At 40.7% G+C, this 23,544-nt stretch overlaps 1 protein-coding gene across 2 annotated transcripts in view; it reads right to left on the bottom strand.

The window, feature by feature from the left end:
- The window catches only part of SNX10 (sorting nexin 10), a 65,143-nt gene that overhangs the window by 12,827 nt on the left and 28,772 nt on the right, over window positions 1–23,544 (bottom strand). For both annotated transcript variants that reach the window (XM_016135925.2, XM_016135926.2), the window contains exons 2-3: window positions 13,525–13,571; window positions 299–385 (exon numbers count right to left, since the gene is read on the bottom strand). In XM_016135925.2, the coding sequence (XP_015991411.1) occupies window positions 299–385; window positions 13,525–13,548 (111 nt within the window). In that variant the 5' untranslated portion in view covers window positions 13,549–13,571. The remainder of the gene's footprint in view (window positions 1–298; window positions 386–13,524; window positions 13,572–23,544) is intronic.

Raw genomic sequence — 23,544 nt, 5'->3', positions numbered from 1 at the left:
AGGTATAAATATTCTTTAACTGTGAAGTTTAGACATAGTCACGTCTTTATACATGAAGGCAATAAACATTAAAATATTAACACAGGTATGACAAGGAATTCAAATCAGTCATTTTTCAACTTTAGAAACCATCTTAAAACTTCCATTAAGACACAAGCATTAGTTGTAATCAGTAAAATTCAGTTCTTTGACTTAGGAAAACACTACAAATTTCAAGTTTAAGTATATCGCAGTATCCCATCAAACATATGCCACTAAAAATTAGTATAATTTCTATAACTACTGACTGCATACTTACATGAATACATATCTCATAGTCAATATAAGAATGCCAGAAGTCCTCTTTCTGAATCCTAGGATCTCGAACCCAGACACTTACAAATTCCTGTAAGGGCATCGTAAAAAAACAAGTGTGTTTCAGAATTGCAAGTTGGGACTGAAAGAGCAAAGAGAAATGACTGCACTAAAACGAAACTAAAATGATCTTTAACCAATGTGATTGGGATCCTTTAAAAAAAAAAAGCAAGAAGGAAAGTTAATGAGTCAGGCGCCATAGGAAGTCCAAAAAACCCACTTTTACAACAAATGGAATTTTTACAATAATGCAAAACCAAGCTATGTGCACTTCTGGAGGGCTTTACAGGTTATGTGAAGACAATAAGAAAGTATACTCTAAAAGTGATTATTAATTTTCAATCATATAAAAAAGGTTCGTATTTTTCTCAAATTTTAAAAGTCGTTTCTTACTTTCTTCACGTCTCTAAATTAAAAGTACAAACCCTGCCTGACAAATTACTTTCCAGAACATAAATAAGAAGGAGTAGCAAAGGCCAGGTGAAGAGCAAGTCATGAGAGTTGAAAATGTCTTAGTGTGTACGCCCTGGCTTCATGAGAATAAGATTAGTTTAAAAATATGATAATGTGTACAATAAAAAAAATATTATCTTTGATATGGTAAACTTTAACATATATTTATTCACTTGGTGATTATAAATTTGCTAACTGAATTTATTTTAACTTTCTGTTTGAAACAAGGGGCCTTCAAGGCTGGAAATTTTAGTAATTTCTTACTACTTTGGCACATCTGAGAGGCAGGCTGTAAACACTCTAGAGCAGAAGCAGAAAGGAAAATCATGGGATTTTTTTGGACAGAGCACCTCCATTCTATTATACACGCAATAAAATGAGAATAGAATTTTAAGCAGAGGATTTTTAAAAAGTAGAAAAAACAGCCCATATTCCTTGAATATAACTTTTGTCACTTATCAAGTTTCACCTTCTAAGACCACATACACTTTGTTCTTGAATTTGAGACAAGTGTCCCACTATTTGTCCTCAGTAGACAGGGTTTATGAGTTATTGTTTCAGAAAGTCTTATTTTAAAATCTTTTCATTACATATTTTTAAAGTCCTTTAGAAGACAGAGAGGCAATAAAAAGAAGATAATGACATAGCAATGCTCTAAATGTTTTGGCTATTATTATTATTTTTTTAAATTAATTAGAGGCTATTATTTCTTAAAAGCACGTTCTAAATTCTAAGAAGCATAGCAGGAATGGGTCGGGTATAAAGTAGATCCTGCTTAGAGATGGAAAGTGAAACAAAACCCAGGCAGGCACCCTGTCATTAGTCTGTACACATTTCACCTCGGTCTCGTGCGTGTGTGTGTGTGTGTGTGTGTGTGTGTGTACACACATGCCACTCATTTTCCTGGAGTATTTTTCACACACCCATAGTTCTTAGGAGGAATGAATCAATCATCAATCAATTGATAAATAGAACGAATAGGTTAGGAAGAGACAGAGAGAAGAACCAAGTCCAGAGCAGACCACATGTGACCCTCAGGACCCTACGTGCCTTCATGGCTGCCTTCTGACTTTCATGGGCCCTGGGGCCTTTAATGGGCCCTTTCCTCCACAAGAAAAAAAAAAAAACTAACTAAAAATCATACTTAACAACTGCACTGACATAAAGATGAATATATAACTATTGTATATTAATACCTTTTCTTTGACCTAAAAGTTTATTTTGTTTTTCTGATTTAAAAAATATATATGTATTGCTTTCACGGGCCCGTGAAAGGAGTTGGGCCCTGGGCAGTGTGCCTAATGGAGAGGGAAGCCAAGCCTACTCCCTGAGGAAGGCAGGACATTGCTGACAACCAACGAGGTTATCCTGCCCCACTGTGAGCCAGAAGGCTCCTAATCATCAGGTCACATGTAAGCCACGCTCCCCCACAGGGTGCTGGCAGCTCCGTTTTTCCACTGGAAAGGCAGAAGTTTTTAAATATACCAAAAGGGAAATTAAATATTTCCAATGTTCCATATTAACAGAAGACATTCTTCTATTACTAAACCAGTGGGCACCTGTTACTGAACCACAGATTAAACAAAAATGAAAAGACAAGAAAACATATCTGTCAATCTGCTACAAACTTATGATTTAAAATACATATGTGTGTGTGTATATATACATATATATATGTCTGAACTAAAACTATAAAACCTACAGTTACTACAGCATCTCATACCCTCTGACCACTCGACATATTATTAACTAATGATGATAGTAATAAAAAATCATTCTGAAAAAAATAGGGCATTTTTTTTTCTCCCTATTCATTTGCTATTGCCCAATTGCTAACATATAAGCCTTAAGTAACACGTCCCTTTTCATGGAAAAAGCAATAAAATTATGGTCACAAGACTATGGGAAATTTTTGGCTCATGCACTTCCTTAATTATGAACTTATTCACTGAGCCTCTGTTTCCATATCTGGAAAGTGGGAATAATGCCTATCCAACCTTTCTCGGCTGTTTTATTAGGAAAATCAAATTATAAAATACTGGTGAAAACACTGGGAAATTTTTCATTAAGCAACACGTGAGTATGAGGTATTATCGTTTAGAAAAGGAAATGCTCAGGGATCCAAAGCACTGAGGTCTTGTCACGGACACTGGCAATAAGCAATTAAGAAAAGCTAAACCGACGGTATATCTTTTTTTTCAATGCAAAATATTAATTTAAGAACCCAACAGTGAACATTGTAGCACTGTAAATTTTCAGTGAAAAGCAGAGTGACCTAAAGATTTCACAGTACTTGCTCAGAGCAAGCCCTTCATAATATTTGTAAAAGGAATGGACGGCATAACGACAAATTTGTGAAGAATCTCTTTTCTTCATCTCAATGGGTTGGATTTCTCAGACTCTACCATTCTTACTACTCATTAAGTCTAATCTTTAAGCTTCTTAGGGAAGGACAGGTTGAATACACATTCTAAAACCATGTTGGGGAAAAAATATGTCTTCGAAGAAAACAGTGATGCATTTTAAATGCATACTCAAAATAACTATGGTGCTAAGACTCCAAACATTTTTTCAATCCTGAAAATCTTTAACCTAGTTGGAGTACAAAATATCACTGTTCTTTTGTGCACGGTGAACTTTCTTCCTTCTCATTCTTCTAAATGTTGCTGTGGCCCCAACAGCCACCCCAGGCTGCTGTTCTTCACACCTGGTTGCGATTCCATGGTGACCTCATCCCAACATATGGTTTCAAGCCCGTAGCGTGAGCTGGTGATTCCATCTCCAGCCCAGCCCGGGCCTCTCTCCACATATCCACCATCTTGCCTAGATGGCTCCACTTGGAAATCCCACAAGCACACAGAATCCACACCCTTCTTACCTCACCCTGCTCCCCATCTCATCCCCAACAACCCCAGCCAGAAACCCAGTTACGCGAGCTTCTATGACTCACCTCCCAAATGAACACTGACCAACTCCTCCAGATTCGCCATCCTTTGAACCCACACTCCATTCCCTCCTCTACGGCTTTGATTCAAGGGCTGCATGCGCAACACTAATACGAGGGCCGCTCACTGATTTCTGGGCCTGCACCTAATTCATCCCCAAAACTAAGACAAGGACAGCTCCAAAGCACACATTTTCCTGCTAAAAATCCTTCAAAACCTGCCCCATAACTTTCAAGATCAAGTTCAAACTCCTCAGCTAGCACAATCGAGCCTTTCTTGATGTTCACTCCACTTATCTCCACACACGACATGCCATGTCACACCTCCATGCCTTTGAATGAGCTGTTCTCTCTGCTGGGACTGCTGTCCCCACCCTACTTTCTGCTTTTTTCTTCATCGTCTTCGTCTTCCCTCTTATTATGGTGGCCGCTAACTCCAATTCATTTTCCAAAATGCAACTCCCATCTCTGGAAATCTTTCCAGAATCCCTCTAGAAATCCTCCCATTCATCCAGACTGATTTACAGGTGTGACCTTCCTCTGAGCCCCTGATGCCTCTGGGCAAGCCTTGGGCACTGCACCTACTCACCAGGCCTTACTGTACCGTCCTTAACTGTAAGTCTCCTCTGTTAGATGCTAAGCACCTCTAGCATAGCTTAGGCTGTCTTGTATGACTTGAGTACCTGGCACATCCAATGCATTCTATCAAGATCACTTTATGAATAAATGAACATCTGAAGGAATGAGTGAATGCCTTTCAGAAAAAAAAAAGAGATCAAACTTCACTTGAAATAAAAACCTCATCCACTTGAGTTCTTGAACTTCATGAATTAATAATAAATTATTTAGCAGCTAGTCTAAAGTTTATCTTCATCTAACAAACCCCTTCCTGTAAGGGTGTGCCAATTAACAGCATACAGCTGCAAGAGCAGTGTTTAAGATCTATGAGAACCAACTGTTTTTGAACACCCTAAAGAACTCCAGAAGCACCTATTTACATAGAAATAATTGAAAATCATTCTGATAGCTTCAATAACTTGGGTCCCCAAAGACGTGTACCAGACGACAATTTGTTTGCTTAGTTGGAGTTAAAATATGTACTCGAAAGTAATAAAAGTACCCTTATTTTAAAATATTCCATAATTCAGATGGCCCCCCCTCCCCCATCCTGCAATTAGTAGAAATTAGTGAAGTTTCACCATACTTCCAGCTACGAATAGGACACCCAGGAAGCCAAGGTTCACCTCTAATCTCTTAATTAGACGCATCCCTCACGATGCAACCCGCCATCCTTCAAGGGAATGCTGACAGCCCGTCAGCCACAGAGGACAGCTCCAAGTTCCAGACCTAGAATCATATGGATTTCCTATGAAAACTGCAGCAGCGGCAGCAGCAGTTACTCAATTTAATAACCTTATTAAACACTTTAATCACTTCTTGGGCCTAATGACTGTACCCAGTATAAAGGAAGAAGCCAGGCAGAGCAGAATTAAAAATTTAAACTAACCGATCCCTACTGTTCTCTGTGGAAACAGGGTTCTGAACAGAGACTGCCGGGCTCTGAAAACCAAATTCCCGTGTTCTCTAATAAGAACCATGCTCTGATTTCAATATATTGTCTCCCCCAACTCCTACCCCAGGTTCGACCTTTATCCATTTATCCATCTACCTTGTCTTTTTTTTTCCTTAGCCCTGATAAGAGATTAAATTAACAATAACAATAACTATTGTACAGGGCATTGACACGTGCCAGGCACCATGATAAGTGTTTTACGCAGCTTTGCCTTTTCATCTTTACAGCAATCCTAAGAAGTCAGTAATATTATCATCTCATTTAAGCAACTGGCCCAAAGTCGAATGGCCAATAGGCTGAGCTAGGTTTCAAACTGAGGTCTGCCTTGCTCGAACACCTATGCTCTCAAATACATGTGATCTAGTGGTTCTTTGAGCCATAATAAATCTCAGGTCATTTCCAATTTCACTGTACTTGTACAGCATTATTTTGGAAGAAAAATATTATCCTCTTTGCTATTAGCTAAAATATTACTTGAAACAACATGCTCTTCTGAAATTCTGTCGCACGAGGCTTTGTATTTTGTTCTTACATCTCTACTCTAACACCAAGCACAGTATTAGCACATAGTAAGTGCTCTTGAAATGTTTGAGAATTTGATTACCATGAAGATTCAAAAACAAAGAATGAACAAATAAGTATGCTAAAAATTATAAGATGCTGTTCAAAGAAGCCAAAGAAGCCTATACTTCTTTGACTATGTCTACATAAGTATAACATTTATTTTGTGTTCACGTATCGAAAGACTCAAAGAGATAAATTCCCCCCAAACAACTGATCTATAGGCTTAATGCAAGTCCTGTAAAAATCTCAGTAAGATTTTTTAGAAAACATAAATGAGTTTATTATCAAATTTACATGGAAAAAGAAAGGCCCTAAAATAGTCGAAATGATTTTTTTTTTTTTGAGAAAGTATAAAGTGGAAGGACTCCTTCTTGCTGATGTTAAGATTTATGAAAGAGCTACAGTAATCAAGACAGTGTGGTCCTACTGGAGGTACACAGATCGATGAAACAGAACAGAAAACCCAGGTAGAGATCTATATAAATATACCCAACTGATTATGGATAAAGGTGTGAAAACCATTCAATGGAGGAGGGATAGCCTTTTCAACAGTGTTATGGGGCAATCAGACATCCAAGGCCAAAAGGAGAACCTCAACCTACAAATATTATCTCAAAATGGATCACAGATTTAAATGTAAATGTAAAATCATAAAATTTTAAAAAAACATACATAGGAGAAAAATCTTTGAGACCTAGGACTAGACGAAGAGTTCTTAGACTCGATACCAAAAGGACAATCCATGTAAGAAAAAAGTGATACATTTGGACCTCACCAAAACTAAAACCCTTTGCTCTGCAAAAGTCCTGTGAAGAAGCTGAAAAGACAAATTACAGACTGGAAGAAAATGTCTGCAAATCACACATCCCTCAAAGGATCTGTACCTAAAATATACGAAACTCAACATTTAAAAAAGCAAAGAATTTAATTATAAATAGGCAAAACACATGAGACATTTCACCAGGAAGGACAGCCAGCTGGCAAACAAGCACATGAAAGATGTTCAACATCACAAGTCCTCAGGGAAATGCAAATGAACACCACAATGGTCTATCGCTACACACCTATCCCAGTTTCTGGTGGCATTACCACTATTTTTTTACGTTAGTCCTTTTAATAGGTGCATTTAAAGAACTTTCCACTGCAGACTAGTTTTAATTTTTATAGTACAGTAAACATAACTGTGTGCTCATTGTAAAAATATTTCCTCAGATTGCAAAAAGGGGAGTGGGGACAAAAGCTACTAAAGCAGAATCTCTAGGTGTTGGCGTTATAATTTTTCATAGCTTGGTGAGAATTTCCTATCACAAAAATGAAAACTTGTTTTATTTTGTACTCACCTTCTCAGGATCTTCCCCCCCCCCCCACCCTATTCCAAAGTAGTACTTTACGAGTTTATGTATTTAACTGGAGATTCATTCATTCATTCAATTAAAATGTATTGAGCACCAACTCCGTAGGCACAGCTCTACACAGAGCTAATGCTTGGAATTTAACCCATGTCTTACTCACGAGGGTTCTATTCAGGGTTCCCTCACGACAATCTCGAAACTAAAATTTAATCCGTTTTGCACACTGCATGCTTTACAAATAACAAGCTCGAGACGTAGAAAGAATGCATCAAGTAACCTTCTTTTATTTCCTAATAATAGTCATGACAACCTAAGAGATATACTACAGGGTGTTATTTGCCCCTTTATGGCTTGGAGTGTGTTTAATGCCATGCTCTGGGAGGTTTGAACGATGATTTTTAAGAAAGCTTTTAATACTTCAGGATAAACAACTGTGGATGAGATTCAGCTAGCCCTGCCTTTTACATGACTTATAATAGTTCATGATACCACATGTTTCTTTCCACACGTAGTGTCTAAAATTAAGGAGTTACCTCTTTGTATCACATAATAGGTTAGGAAAAGGAAAAGTCTAAAAGTATAATCTATTGCCACAAGAAACAATTGCCAACTTGTGTTAAACTGCACCACAAGCACACAATCAGTAAAAGTCTCAATGTGAAAACCTCTACAGGACAGAAGATACAGTTTCTTCAACAAATAAATTGCAAAAGGGGAAAAGGGTAGAGTAAGAGACTTTAAGCAATATATTAAACAGATACAATGTGTGGTCCCTGATTTGGATCGTGATTAGAATAACCAAATAAATAAATTTTTTTTTTCAATATAATCAGGGAAACTTGAACACTGAATATTTGGTGGTATGAAAACACTAATGTTAATTATTTAAGATTCGGTACTGTGGCTTGTTTCTAAGAACGTTCAACTGTTAGAAATGCATACCGAAATGTTTATAGATGAAATTACACAACACCTAGAATTTGTTTCAAAATAATTCACTGTGCGGTGGCAGGAGGAAAGGCATGGGGGCACAGGGACCGCTTGGTCATGCATTCATAATGTGTTAACTGTTAAAACCTTAGGTACTTAAGAGTTCATTATCTTATTTTCTCTACTGTGTCATCTTTAAAATTTCGTAACAAAAAGTTAAAGCCAGAAAAAAGTAAAAGAAGAGAGGAAAGGAGGAAGAGAGGAAGGGAGGTCATCTCAAACAGACTGCATTATAAAAAGGAACCAATGTGGCACATGAAAGTGAAAGTAAGTCAGAAATATGGATCTGAAAACGTTAATCATTTGGTTAACATGCCCTAACACCATTAACATAATGATATCCTACAACTTGTCTACCCTTAAAAATAATTTTCATTATTATAAAAATAAAACAAGTATATGGTTAAAGAAAGATATATGGATGTAGAGATAGACAGAGATACATAAAATTTCAAATAGAGATGCATACACTGTGAAAATGAAGTGTTCCTCCTACTGGACTCCTAGTTTCTTGTCCACCTATTCAGGATTTTTATATGCATTTTATATTATATATAATTAGCATATATATACACACATAATGTTAATAAAAACAGGAGTATACTATAAATAGTACTTGATACCTTGCTTTATTCACTGCCCAACCTTTTAGAAATCTTTATATTTGAACACATATAATTTAATGTTATTTGTTTTAAAAGTTTATTTTAGAACAATTTTAGATATACAGAAAAACTGTGAAGATGGTAGAGAATTTCCATGTGTCCCACACCCCGCTTCCCCTGTTTTTACATCACATCGGATAGGCAGGGAGAGAAGGAGGAAGGAAGAACAATACATTTTGTTTCAGGGAGTGGGAGGGTGTTTTGTCTTGTCTTGTCGCTTTGCTTTCAAAGTCCCCAGCATCACGGGGCACCAGGTGGAAGTCCTGCTTATGGGATATTATTTAATGATATTCACTGGTTCCAGCCTAGTTAGTTTACAATCAGTTTCCCAGTATGGAAACCATGGTACCATCAGTCAGCATCAGCAAATGCTAAGCTTAGAGCCAGCACATCCAAACAGCAGTATGTCCCTCCCATCTCCTCCCCCGCTAGGCTCCTGTCTCCTCCCTCAGTGACACGGTCCTCATGGTCCCTGGAACTCTCCTGGGTCTGCTCCACTCAGGGTATCCCCTACCACGGAGCTGATGGATTTATTGTCACTAAAGTGTCAATAACTGACTGTTGCCATTATATCCAATATGAGTATTACATTTTGAAGAAGAAAACTCCCTTATCCTAAAGGTATAAATCTCGAAAGGCAGATTCAGCCACGAACATGACCCAGGAGAGCTGGGGAGATACACACCCACAGAGGAGGCCTCATTCCACCATTCCTGTCACATCACACAGGTGGGAACCTCTCGTTTACACCAACAGAGCCCTGGGCAGAGGAACAAGCCCAGCGCCTTGGAGCAGCCGGAATGTCAGACTCCACGAAACAGACTGCCCAGGTCGGCAGGAGGAAGCTGCTCACTCCTGCATCACAGAAGATGCGCTCATCATGGCTGGAGGCAAGGGTCCTTAGTAATGTAGAAAATCAAACTGCTCGTTCTGGACTTTAGAATATACAAAGAACAGGAATTCTGGCCAAGATGGCAGAGTAGAATACTGTTATGTCAACTGTAATTGAAAAAAAAAATAAAGAAAGAATACGCAAAGAATAAAAATGCCTGACTCCACAAAAGACACTGAAACGTGTTTCCTGTCACAGCCTTTTCATTAGGATTCCGGGTTCTGTCTCATTAAACAGAAGGGTTGATTCCGTTGGGTCCATCTAATTATTCTTATTAAAATATGTAAGCATAATATTTTAATTGTAAATTAAAGTTGCATGCATGAATGAATCTGAATTCATTTTAATTTTACAATGGCCCAATGCCAAGGCTATTTTTATGGGGAAGATCCATCAGCTCGGCTACTGCTCTCCCGGGAATTCAAACCAACATGCAAATGGAACATGTTTAACTAACAAGGGAGACTCAGGCTCCCTGTTCTCCTCTCTCTAGATTTATTACAGTAATAAAGCTATTTCAACAAGAGAGACTGCATTTGATTCTCACCCTCAACATCTTAAAATATATATATATATATATATCAAACTTAGGCTGGCACTACCAGTTAGACAGAACTGAGGTGTCACTCCCAGGTCATTTGAAGCTTGAACAAAGATGGTAAGGAGGTCTCAATTCATGTGCCAACCTCATGAGTAATTAGTAATGTCTGCTGTGGGTGCCTGTGCTTATACACACACTGTTCTAGATTCTAAAATGCTCGGCAATATTGCATGCAGCCTTCCACATGCAGTTAGGTAGGACCGGCATTATTTTCCACTAAACAACAACCTGCCACCAGGATATTTAAAAGTTCAGCCAAAACCTCCCCCACTTCTGATTGGCGTAGAGGACAGGGTGGTAGGCGGTGAGATAAAAATACCTTTTATAATTGAGGCTTTAGAAAAGCCTCTTCTTGACTCCTAAGCTGAGGCCTGAAGGATAAGGAGGAGTTAGCCAGCCCACGTGGTGTGAAGGAAGAGAGATGATTCCAGGCAGTGGAGAAAACAGCTGTGAAAACCCAGAGCATTCAAGACTCCCAGATCAGCTCCCAGAGGAGGAGTGAGAGGTGAGCTGGGTGGGGCGGGGGCAGGGCAGAGGACGAGCCTGAGAAGGAAGCAAGGTCAGGTCACGGACGGCCTGAGAAACCACATTTTGGAGTTTTGACTTTGTTCTAAGAGCAATGTGTTAGAAGCCAGGATGTCATTCTGGCCACATGCAGAAAATGGGCTGATCTGTGGTAAACCATAGTATGTTACTATACATCCAGAATCTAATCTGGTGGGGTTATTTCTTGCTGAGAGACTCAAATACATTTTTAAATATTATACCTCTTTCTCCCTATAGTATTTTTTTTTCCTTTTCAGTTGAAGAACTTTCTAGTTTAAAATTCCTTAAAGTTATATCATTACATCATTATATATAATAAAGGACTTTTACAAGGTCAATGAAATGCTTTCTTTATGTAGTTGGTTAAAATTTGTGTCTAATGGACAATGGATCAGTGGTTACCAGAAGGGAGGGGGAAAAATAAAAAAATTAAATGTTAAAAAAAATTTAAAATAAATTAAAATTTAAAATATACATAAAAATAAATAAAATTTGTGTCTAACAGTTTCTATTAACTGAAATGAGTTTATAATCAAAATCAAGATTAAACCAACCAAGCACCGCCCCCCCCCCAAAAAAAAATACTTCTAATTAGAAAAAAGTCTTTGTGGCTTTCATCGGTAGTTTTTCCCCGCCAAGAGAACAATTTTGAAATGTGCCTTCAAAACAGTGCCAGAGATGGGACGACCCCACTCCTTTGGCACAGCTTGTCCCGTGGTCCAGCCCACGCAGGTGCGTGGTGAAGAATTCACCTTACGCAAAGGGAGGTCTGACCTCTGCCCTCGGCTACGGGGCGGTGCTCTTTAGGCCCCTGGAATGTCCTGCCTGACAGGAGTATGTTTGTTGGCTTGGGCTTGAGACACTGGGCAGTCTAACAATGTGAAGATGATGTGGGCTTAGGGCCACACTGTATCGGTTGTGACCTCTGGAGGAACAGGAGACCCCAGGAGGAGTGAAGACTAAAGGTCAGCTACACAGTGAAAAGGGAGCCCCAACAAAAACTCTGGACACCAAGGCTCAGGTGAGCTCCCCTGCGTGCACTGTCACACATCAGCGCCGGGACAGTGACTCCACGGGAGAGGATACCCAGAAGCTCTGCAGTTTTGCCCTGAGTGTCTCTCCCTTTGATTGGTTCTAACTGGTATCCTTTCCCTGTAAAAAAGAAAAAAAAGAAAAAAAAAAACCCATAACCGTGAGCATAATAGCTCACAGTGAGTTCCATGAGTTTTTCCTGTGAATTATCAAAACTGAAGATGGTTCTGGGAACCCCGGAACTTGTCATTAGTGTCAGAGTGAGGTCAGTCACATGGGGACTTGTGGTTTGGCCCACTTCACAGAGCTGGTATTTCCTGAAGCCAGCAGCTTGGGCCCAGTGTTGTTTAGCACAGGGACAAGGAGAAAGTATGCCTGGCCTTGGTATTCTGGGGGTTACCTCTACATGGGGGAAGTGGGGAGTCTGGGGGCATTGGCTGGAAAGGGACACAAGGTACTTTCCGGGGTGCTAAAAGTATCTATACCTTGACCCAAATGGTGTTTACAAAGGGGAATGCATACGAGAAAATCCAGAGCTATACACATAAGATCAGAGAATTTTATGCGTTTTACTGTATGTATGCCAATTTTAAGAAATTAAAAAAAAAAAAAAAAACTTTAAAAATGGTGGAGCCCAGCCTGCAATTAAAGGGTAGAAGTGGGCTGGAATTCTGAGGAGAACCTGAACCCAAAGACAGGGCTAAAAGAAAAGATGTGAAATCTAACAAAGAAGTTTCTGGAAGGATTCTCTGAAATAGCTCGTTTACTGCTTTAAACTTAGACAAGTCAAAGTGAGGACCATGTGGCCTTGTGGCTGTGTGTGTGTGTGCATACGCACATGCCCCCTAAAAAGGCCCTTCTGCCTCCGTTCGGTTTCATTAGGCTCACCTAGTGACGATGTGTGGGGTGTAACAGCAGGCAGGGTAGGACAAACGGGCACTTCTGAGGGGCAGCCATGCAGCAAAGGGTTTGTGTGGCGGTGGTGGTCCTGGCCTCCCCAGGCACACAGAAGCTCAGGACGCTGGGACTGGAGGCCTGAGAGGCCAGGCTGGGTTTGGGAAGGGACAGCCTTCTCTGATTATGTGACGCCGAGCCCAGAGATAGATCCAAGAGGCAACAAGCAGGACAAAACTGCAACGAATGGCAATCGGTCCCCCTGGGCTGTTACCAGAGATGGCGGAATTCAGGTATGAGGCAAAGAGTAGAAAAGCAAGAATGCAGGCCAGAGAGAGACTAGTCAAAGTAAAGGGTGGGAGGCAGAGTCCCGGAGAGGAAATTCTGAGTCATGGAAAAAGATACTTTTAAAAGTAATGGATGAGACTGAGCTGAAGGACAGCTCAGACACTGGGAGCAAAGAAGGAGAGCCAGGACGCACTGACGCTGGGGCGTGGGCAGCGGGTACAGGACGGTGAGTGTTCTGATCATTCATTAGCCCTCTTCTAGGATGCCCTGCAGTATTGTGACTCGCCACCACAGATTTATGGTTAGTGAATAAAGAACCAACCTACAGCGAGTCAAAATGCATGAATTATTTATTTTTGAGTTTGTAATGACATACCTCCTTCTGTTGTTCTGGAAACATCTTCAGCACAGGACACGACCAATCTGAAAAAAATAAGATACCAACACTCGGTCATGTGGAACTTCTATCCTGGAGCAGATAAGCCTCCCGCCCAAACGTCCCCTGAGAGCGCCTGCCCGCCCACAGTCTCTGAAAGGTAAACCTCTGCTGCTACCTCCCTCCTGTCCACTGCTGACCAGGCCAAGGCAAACATCAGTCCACCTTGGAGATGGGGAGTTTGGGACATGGCAAGTCCAAGGGGGCTGGATGATGACAGGCCCTCAAAGTGGAAGGCCAGGCAGAGTCAGGCTGGAGTTGCATGCAGCCTTGGTGAGTCAGAGGAGGCTGGAGATGTGGGGGAGCAGAGGCGCCATGAGGGGCGGTCGGGGATGCTGGCTGGCAGATGGAGAGAATAGATACCCACAGGGTCCACCGCTACGAACCCCCCTAACCGTTTCACTAGCAGCCCGGCCTTTCAAAGACCAGATGGTTCTTGTGACATTTAAAGTACTCCAGAGTTTATAGAAGAAATAGTGTGGCTTCAAGAGAGATGAAGGTCGGGTCCTTGATTCTGACCTTCCAGTCAGTGCAGCCGGCCTGTCCTTGGGGCATTTTATCTCCCCACCCCCACTGGGGAACCACAGCACACCTGGATGGTCACCCACTGCAATCCATTCTCCTTCCCACTTATCCTCCTCACCAGAATGATTAAATCTCACAACCATCCCAATCTACAGGGATGATTTCTCAAACCTGCTATCTGAGTTAGATTGGGCATCCACAGGTGAAGGTGTGTGAGTTGTCCCCGCACTGGAAAACATGGCAGCTCGGAGACTCGCCTGAGAGAATCTCATCGTGTGCCTTTACAACTCTACCATCACCCTGAGAGTAAGGTTTGCCAAAACTGCCTCCATTTTCCACTCTGGAATATTTATTTCTTCTATAGATACAAAATGTCTGTGAAACTTGGTAGAATTCTGTAGGGTAGGGGTGGGCAAAATATTTCTATAAAGGGCCAGATGCCAAATATTTGAGGCTCTGCATGTCATACAGTCTCCATTGCAACTATTCAAGCTGGCAATTTGTAGTGAGAAAGCCCTACAGAGGATAAGTAACCAAATGAACATGGGTGTTCCAGTAAAACTTTATCTACAAAAACAGTGGCAGTAGTTTGCAGACCCTACTTATGGAGCAATGAAGCATTGTGCTTTCAATTCTATTCCTTAATAAAGCCCTTTCTTAGATCCTAACAGGAAAAAAAATCCTTCGCAAAGTTAAACTTGATCCCTATACACATCGGCGGTCTCTCTCTGACAGGCAAACCACTGACCGAGCGAGCGGGACCAATCGTGAAATAAGAAATAACGAGTACGGATTATAATATTCTTTAAAATAAAAATGAAAGGGGGAGGATTAAGTAGCATAGTTTTGAGTTTTCCTACCATTCCATGACCAACGCTGATTAAGCCAACCAACTGGTTAATCATGAAATGAGATCTGAATTTGTGTCAAAGCCACAAGGACGTCCTAAACAAAATAAAACTGTTTAAATGGAAAATCTAGTTACTGACCCGGTGTAACAACACATAATTTCATAAACCAAATAGATGTGTTTTTCTGTCAAGAGAGATCTCATGTGCTCAGAAGAAAGTGCAGGTGGGTTCATAACTAACCTTACAGTGAGCGAGGCCTTTCTAAGAGAAAGAGGTGATAAGTGTAGTCCTATAAAGAACCTATTTTTGCATCTTTTCTTTGCTGTGTTCGAAGGAGTAGTCAACCCTCAAACAAAATACACTTAACCTCTTCTCCTTTCTGGAGGTGTGGCGAGGTTCTAAGAGCTGGGGACTTAAGGCTAGGGACAGACCTGAAAGCTGGGTGTGGAGGAAGCAAATAAATTTTAAAAGATACCATCGTTCTGCTATTTCTCTCCATGTCTCACCATGTTGCTTTAATATCGCTTTCTCCAAAGCATTTCACTTAGTCTTAGAGCATCAAGACGACACATGGCATTTTTAATGTTGAAAAGACTCCAGTCTGGGACGATGGTGCTTAGAGGAAGGCATCAGTGACCAGGTTCATTTCCTATCACGACTCTGCCTCCAGAGAGGGCTATTTTATAAGAAAATTGAAGAAGAGCCTTGGTATTGAGGGGGGAGGGAAAGAGCATGAGGTAGGAACTCAGTGAGCACTTGAGTGGGCCTACGTAAGGGGTCAGTCTCAGAGGTGTCTGAGAAGGTGCAGGGAGAGCGGTGGCTGCTTCCGGGGCACCCAGGAGCTGTGTTCATTTGGGGTTCTCAAGAGCTTATCACCCAGCCTTCAAGAGGAGAACCTCCCCCCATCTGTACCCACTCCTCCAGGATGCACGGAGGAGGGAGCTGCATTCTGTCCACACCTGTCTCTCACCAGCTCACTGGGGGAAGGCTGGCCACACCAGGGAGTCACGCCCTGTTAAGCAGCGAAATACCCCGAGCGCTGAAGGCCCCAAAGACGCCTCTGGGACACCAGGAGGAACTGGTCCCAGTACTACAGTTAATAAATGCCTCACCACCCTCATATAAACATAAAAACAACAGAAAAGTTTGGGAAAATGATAGATATAACCAAATGAAAATTTAAACCTACTTAGTGTGTGTTTAAAAAGGAATTTCAAGATACATGTCATATAATATACATAATCCACATGGCAAAAAAATTAATATTTCTTAATTCATGAAAAGCTCTTACACATCTGTACCAAAGATTACTATAGAAAAGTAAGCAAAAGTTATCAATAGTCAATTCACAAAATAAAAATAATAAAGGTCAAACTCAACAACAAAAAACAAAAATCTGATTAAAAAATGGGCAAATGACTTGAACAGACATCTCTCCAAAGACAATATACAAATGGCCAAAAAGCATATGAAAAGATACTCAGTATCACTATCATTAGGGAAATGCACATCGAAATCACAATGAGTCACCACCTCACATCCATCAAGATGGCTACTGTCTAAAAAACGGAAAATAAGTATTGGCGAGGATGTGGAGAAATGGGAACCTTTGTGCTGATGGGAATGTAAAATGGTGCAGATTCTGTGGAAAACGGTATAGAGCTTCCTCAAAAAATTAAAAATACAATTACCATATATCCCAGTAATCTCACTTCCGGATATAGAGCCGAGAGAACTGCAAGCAGGGCCTCGAAGAGGAGATATGAGCACACCCATGTTCACAGCAGCATTATTCGCAACAGCAAAGAGGTGGGAGCGACCCAAATGCCCACAGACAGATGAAGGGATAAGCAAAATGTGGTACATATATACATGAAATATTACTCAGCCTTTAAAGAGAAGGCAATTCTGACATATGCTACAACATGGATGACCCCTGAGGGCCTTTCTCTAAGTGAAATAATCCAGTCACAAAACACAAATACTTATGATTCCACTTATTTTTTAAAGTAGTCAGATTGATAGAAACAGAAAGCAGAGTGGTAGTTACAGGAGCTGGGGGAGGGGTTGTCAGAGAGTTCTTGTTTAATGGGTTTAGAGTTTTGTTTTGCCAAATGAAAAAGACCTGGAAATCTGTTATACAACCATGTGAACTACTTAACACCATTGAACTGTACACTTGAAATGGGCAAGATGGTAAATTTTATACGTTTCTTACTACAATTAAAAATAAATTTTTTAAAGGGTTAAGTGTTTAACCCTCCTATAAGCAGAAGTGCAAATAGAAGTAAGACACCATATTTGTGACTATTAAATGAGAACGTTTCTTTCATGATACTATCCAATGAGAAATGGGACTAAATGCTACTGGTAGAAACGTAAGCTATTTCGGTGTTTCTGAAAGACAATTTGGCCATATGTTTCAAAAGCATTTTTCAATTGTTTATTTTTTCTTTGACTCAATTACTTCATGTCTGGGAACTCGACCTAGAAAAATCAGTCAGACATATGCAAAAATTTTCATATGAAAGAATGTCCACAATGCAGTGTTTTCAAAAAAATCAAATAAAATGGAAACTCAAACGCCCATAAGTAGTAGATTAGAAAAAATGAATTATGGTAGAACTGCATAATAGGACATCTTGTAGCTACTGCAAACTGCATTATAGAAGAATAGGGACTATTAGAGAACTATTGTTAAACTATTTTTTGAAAGTATGTTTTTATTTCTTTACTCATTTGAGAACTGGGACCTACACATGCCGAGATAACAGTGGTCATTTCTGAGTGATGGGAGTCTGATGGGTTTTTACCTCCATCTTTTCTGGATTTTCCCAGAAGCTTACAATGCATTTGGTGCTTTTAAAGTCATACACGTTTTGAAAGAAAGTGAAACTTAATGTACTCAACTGCTTTTATTATTCCTCCCTCCCAAAAAACAAACAGCTAAGTTAATTTCACTTTCTGTTTGCTTCATTTCCTCCTAGGTTGTTTAATAATCTTTTGATTAAAAAAAAAAAAATCACTGGCGGGGGGAGGTAGATGGGGTAAAAGGAGTCAAATATGTGTTGACAGAAAGAAATCTAACTATGGGCAGTGAACACACAATGCCTATTTCTAGATAGATAGATAAATAGATAGATAGATAGATGCCTTACTGTTAAATTGTACACCTGAAACTTACTGGATTTCATTAACCAATGCCACCAAAACAAACAAAAAAAATCATTGATTTCTTATTTTCATCTTATAAGAATATGCCATCAGCAAAGTTATTTTAAATTCCGATTTTAATTTAGTGTCAGTTTTTCCCAGACCTGCTCTCAGTACTACCTATGTCCTTTGCACTGCATTGGGCAGGTCTGGTGGGGAGGAGGAGCATGGCTCTCCCAAACCTCCTCTAAGGGAGAAGCTCTTGGCTAGGGTCCTGCTGGAGGAGCAGCTCTACAATTAGCCCTGCTTTGTATCACCTTGGGCCGGGGGGAGGCGGGGGACCCTCCCCAGACACAGGTGACAGCATCATCGATGGGCACCGGACTACAGGGAAGCTAATCCACAGGTTAGCCAGGTGCCTAATGCATGTCCTGGCACGGAAAGAAAGGAGGGCTGGGCTCTGGCTTCCTCCCAGTATCTGGACTAGGAAACACTGTGAGACTTGGCAGCTCTCTGGGACCTGAGTCTGGAAAATGATATAAGAGAAATTGGACAGATAATGACGTCACAACTGGAGTTCTAAGGGACCAGAGCTTATAGTTAAACAGAAGCCAGGATGTGGATAAAAGATCTTGTGAGATAGCAAAGAAACTGAGCACCAGAGAAGCTGAATTACAGACGCGGGCTTCAGCTGCTGACTTTTGCAGAGCTGCCTGGAGGCAGCGTCACCGCCCAGGGTTCTTACTTTCCCAGTGGCTTAAGTGCCCAGTGTCTCCTGGATTCCCACGCACAGTGTCCTTACGATAAGCGCCCCTTTACTGGAGGTAACTTGAGGGGGATCTCGACGTAAACAATCAAAAGAGCTCAACCAAAAAGGAAAAGCAGAAAGAGCTGCACCAGGACATGACACCTGGGCAGCCATGATCTTTCAAAGGGCAGCCATGATCTTTCAAAGGACACGCAGAATGTGCAGAACCATCTGTGAACCAGGCCCAGGTGGTTCCTTCTCCATCTGCTCTCAGAACCTTGAAAAGGTAAACCAACCAAAACAGAAAAACAAGCAGATATCTGAAATTCAGTTAACGCTGGAAAGACAAATAAAACTACCGTTTAAGCTTTTGCAGCATTTATCAAAAAAGAAAAAAAATCATATTAAAGAGGATTTGCTGTCTTAAAAAAAATCCTGGTTCATAGCACATAAAAAAATGAAAGCACAAACTTGCTAATCTCTACAACATCATCTCCACAACGAGTTCCACTTATGGTCATGCATATGCTGCTAGGCCAAATTTAGGGTTTACCATCCAGAAATAAGAAAGAAACATACTATAGAATTTCAACCTCACAGCTATTTTGGTGGCATTTAGGAAAAGTGCTACCTTAGACCTACAGATGTTCTGGACACACAGGCTTGTGTGTGCTGAACCTGACCTCCACCTCCCTTCATACACACGCTAAGGAAAGTCAGGGGGTGGGGAGGGAGGAAGGGGTTTGGTGGTGGGAGCAAAACATGATTGAAACAGAACTGAAGGAAATAAGTCATAAAAAGCAGACGTAGGAGAGAGGAACTAACCACCAAACCAGCAAGGTAATACCAGACTTCCTAACTTGTGTTGTGGCATCTACTTTCCTCAAAACAACCCTAACATCCCAGAACAAATCCAAAAATATTTCCCACTCTTCCTTAAACGGTCTCCTGTCTTTTTTTTTGTTGTTTTAATGCTATTCTGGTTCTCCCAATCAGTGGTCCATCCAAGTTACTCATTTTCCTCTTTTAGGAAAGCAGATAAATGTCGGAAGTTAGAGGAGGGGGATTAATAATTTAAATATTAGCATGAATTAGTCCAATGGAATTCCATTCCTATTAACCCAGAGTTATCCCCCAAGCCCACCACCACGCAGAGTTTTGATTAGAATGGGAAAGAGGGAAAACCATTGATACTTGGGTGTGTGGAGTACTTGGCAGGATGATGAATTCCTAAGTGCCCTGTCACAGGATCACGAAAGACTTGAGAACACAGCCTCCTAAGGAACAGCAGAAAATGCCCTGCTCTTCTCTCCTGCCAACACCTGGAGAGACGTTTTTTCAACTATCTGTTCACTCTACCCCTACCGGAAGTACAACCGTGACTTCCCATCGAAATACCACCCAAAGGATGACATCAAAAGAATAAAATATAGAGGGTTAAATTTAACCAAAGAGCAAAACACATATTCTGAAAAGTACAAAACATTGCTGGAAGAAATTAAAGATCTAAATAAATGGAAAAAACATCCCATGTTCATGGATCAGAAGACTTAACACTGTTAAGATGGTATTTCTCCCCAAACCAAGCTACAGATTCAATGCAATCTCTATCAGAATCCCAGTTGACTTCTTTGTGCAAATTGACAAGCTGATTCTAAAATTCAAATCTAATTGCAAGTGACCCAGAGTAGTCAAAACAATCCTAAAAAAGAAGAACAAAGGTAGGACTTCCACTTCCTGATTTTGAAACTTATTACAAAGCGACAGTATTTGAGACAGTGTGCAACTGACAGAGATAAACAAATAGATCAACAGAATAGAACTGAGGGTCCAGAAATAAACCCATACTGCTAAGATCAACTGATTTTCAACAAGGGTGCCAAAATGATTCAATGGGAAAACAAATCTTTTCAATAAATGATGCTGGGACAAATGGATAACCACATGCAAAAGAATGAAGTTGGACCCCTACCTTATACCATACATAAAAATTAGCTCAAAATGGATTGAACGTCTAAACATAAAAATGAGAACTATCAAACTCTTAGAAGAAAACTGGTAAATCTTCATGGCCTTGTATTGATCAAACAATTCTTACATATAATACCAAAAGCATGAACAAAAAAAGAAAAAAATAGATAAATTAGAGTTCATGTGTTTCAAAGGACTTCAAGAATGTAAAAAGACTATGCACAGAAGACATTTGCAAATCATATATCTGATAAGGGACTTGTTTCTAGAATATATAAAGAACTCTTACAACACAATAATAAAAAGACTTAAAGATCTCATGTATAACATGGTAACTATAGTTAATAATCCTATATTGTAAAATTGAAATTTTCTAAGAGAGTAGAACTTAAATGTTCTCACCAAAAGCAAAGAAAAGGGTAAATAAGTGAGGTGATGGATGTGTTAACTCGATGGAGGAACCCTTTCACAGTGTATACATATAACAAATCATCACACTGTACATCACATTTGTCAATGATACCTCAATAAAGCTAAAAAATAATAATAAAAAGACTAATAACTCAATTCAAAAATGGGCAAAGGATTCCTCCCAGGATGATTTACGAATGTACCCAAGGGAAATGAAAATGTATGTGCACACAGAAGCTAGTAGATAAATATCAGCCTTATTCATAATAGCCGAAAGATAGAAATAACCCAATGTCCACTGATGGAAGAACAGATACACAAAATGTGGTATATCCATACAAAGGAATATTATTCAAGGATAAAAAGAAATGAAGTACTGATACATGCCACAACTTAACCCACATACTGTAAAACTCTGTTCAAATGAAAGTCCAGAATAGAGAACTCTATAAAGGCAGGAAATAGATTCCTGACTGTGTGGGGCTTGGGTGGGGTGGGCGGAGAAGTAGGGGTTAGGGCTATAGGGGAGTGAAGCTAAAGACAATGAAATGAGGTAATGAAAATATTCTAAAACTGACTGCAGTAATGGTTTTGCACTTATCTGTGAATATACTGAAAGCCATTGAACTATACATTAATTGTGTAAATTGTACAGTATGTGAACATCTCAAAAAAGCTGTTAAAAAAAAAAATGTCCAACTCAAAATCCTGAGCCTGACCTGTTTCCCTCACAGTCCTAATGTCCCTCAACCTGCAGATCTCGATGTTAGCCAAGCCGAGGGCCCTCCGGCCATCACCCTTCCCTGGGGTTCTCTCGTTCCTACCTGGCTCTGACCCAGCCTTCCTCTGCCATCTCCTCTTCTAACCCTTTCCTCCACTACACTCGGCCTAGAGCCAACAAATGCCCCACATGCGAACCCATCTCAGCTGCATTATCATAGCAGGGCCCCTGGCTCCCCCACCGTCCCCTCCCTGGAACTCTCCCAGTCAGAGCTGCTCACCTGTCAGCACTCCCATTTCTCAGGCCCAGGAGAAAACCAAATTTCCCCACTCACTGTCATCTCAGGACAGTAAATAACCTGCCAAGCACCTAGAACCTAGCACCTGTGACCCCGCTTTCTCCTGCTCGGGTCCTGGCCCGCCTTCCTTCTTTCCAGGTTCCTGCTCCTCTTTCCTTCATCTTTAGGGACCTCCTCCCTGTGTTCCTCCTCACTTTTTCCTGAACCCTCCAAGGAGGACCTTATTCAAGAGTAATGACTTAAGACTCCCAGGTCTGGCCTTAGCCTGCCTCCTTCACACCTGTGACCCAACCTTTTGTTTGCCAACAGTGTATTTATTACAGTCCCACCCAGAAACTGCTCTCTGAAATGTAAAACTAAAACCCTACCCTTCTAAAAGTCCCTCTAAAACCCTACCCTCCCTCATACATCCTCTTTCCACTCAATCTGCTTTTTCACTTGAATGAAAAGCCAACAGAACAACTTTGATCCTTTTTTTTCTATTCTCCCTCTGGTCTTCACTTCCTTGTACCATTTAAATACCCTCCCACCAGCACCTTAGTTTTCGGTTCATTGAAACACCAGCTGCTTGTACCTGTCAATCTCTAAACACAGCTCAACATAAGCTCCTCTCTTGCACTTTCTCTCTTGTCCTATCCACTTCCGAAGAAAAATCGGTCACAAGCTGCATCACCAGCTTATGCGTACCAGCTTCAGCCGGGCCTTCCAGGGTTCGAGAGTCTTCCCACTCATCCAGGCAGCTTCAGACCCTCACCTCCAGCCTCCTACCTCCTCCCAGGTCTGCTCCCCCTCTGTCATCTCACAGCTGTATCGCCCACTTCATCAAGACGGTAAGACCACCAGGTTTACGTTCCCCATCTTGGCTCTCTGCCCCCTTGAAATCTACCCATATATTCTCCCGCTTCCCTCGGTCTCAAAGGAAAACATCAAACGTCCCCATCTTCAGGATCTCCCCTACCTCCTCCAAAACACTGGTCCATCAATGATCTCAGTCCCTCTATAACTCCAGCATCTTCCTTTACACTAGTCCCTTCCTCCTTCCTCAACAAACAAGCTCAAGTTCTCGTCCCCGTGTATACGGGCAGCCCTGGCTAATTCATTCACCCTGTTAAAGACCAGACACTGCTGCGGGCATCAGAGGTAGGGCACTGATGAACACAACCAGGTCCCTGGTTTCACCTACACCATAATGAAAGTAAACTTGTAAATAAATAAATGGGCGAGGTACTGAACAAGCTTAACGAAGAAAATGAAACAGAATGATACGGTCAAGGGGACTTCG

The sequence above is a fragment of the Rousettus aegyptiacus genome, unplaced genomic scaffold (assembly GCF_014176215.1).
Source record: "Rousettus aegyptiacus isolate mRouAeg1 unplaced genomic scaffold, mRouAeg1.p scaffold_m13_p_13, whole genome shotgun sequence".
NCBI classification, from domain to species: domain Eukaryota; kingdom Metazoa; phylum Chordata; class Mammalia; order Chiroptera; family Pteropodidae; genus Rousettus; species Rousettus aegyptiacus.
Note: the sequence above shows the minus strand (reverse complement) of the source record. Positions and strands in the feature narration are given on the sequence as shown.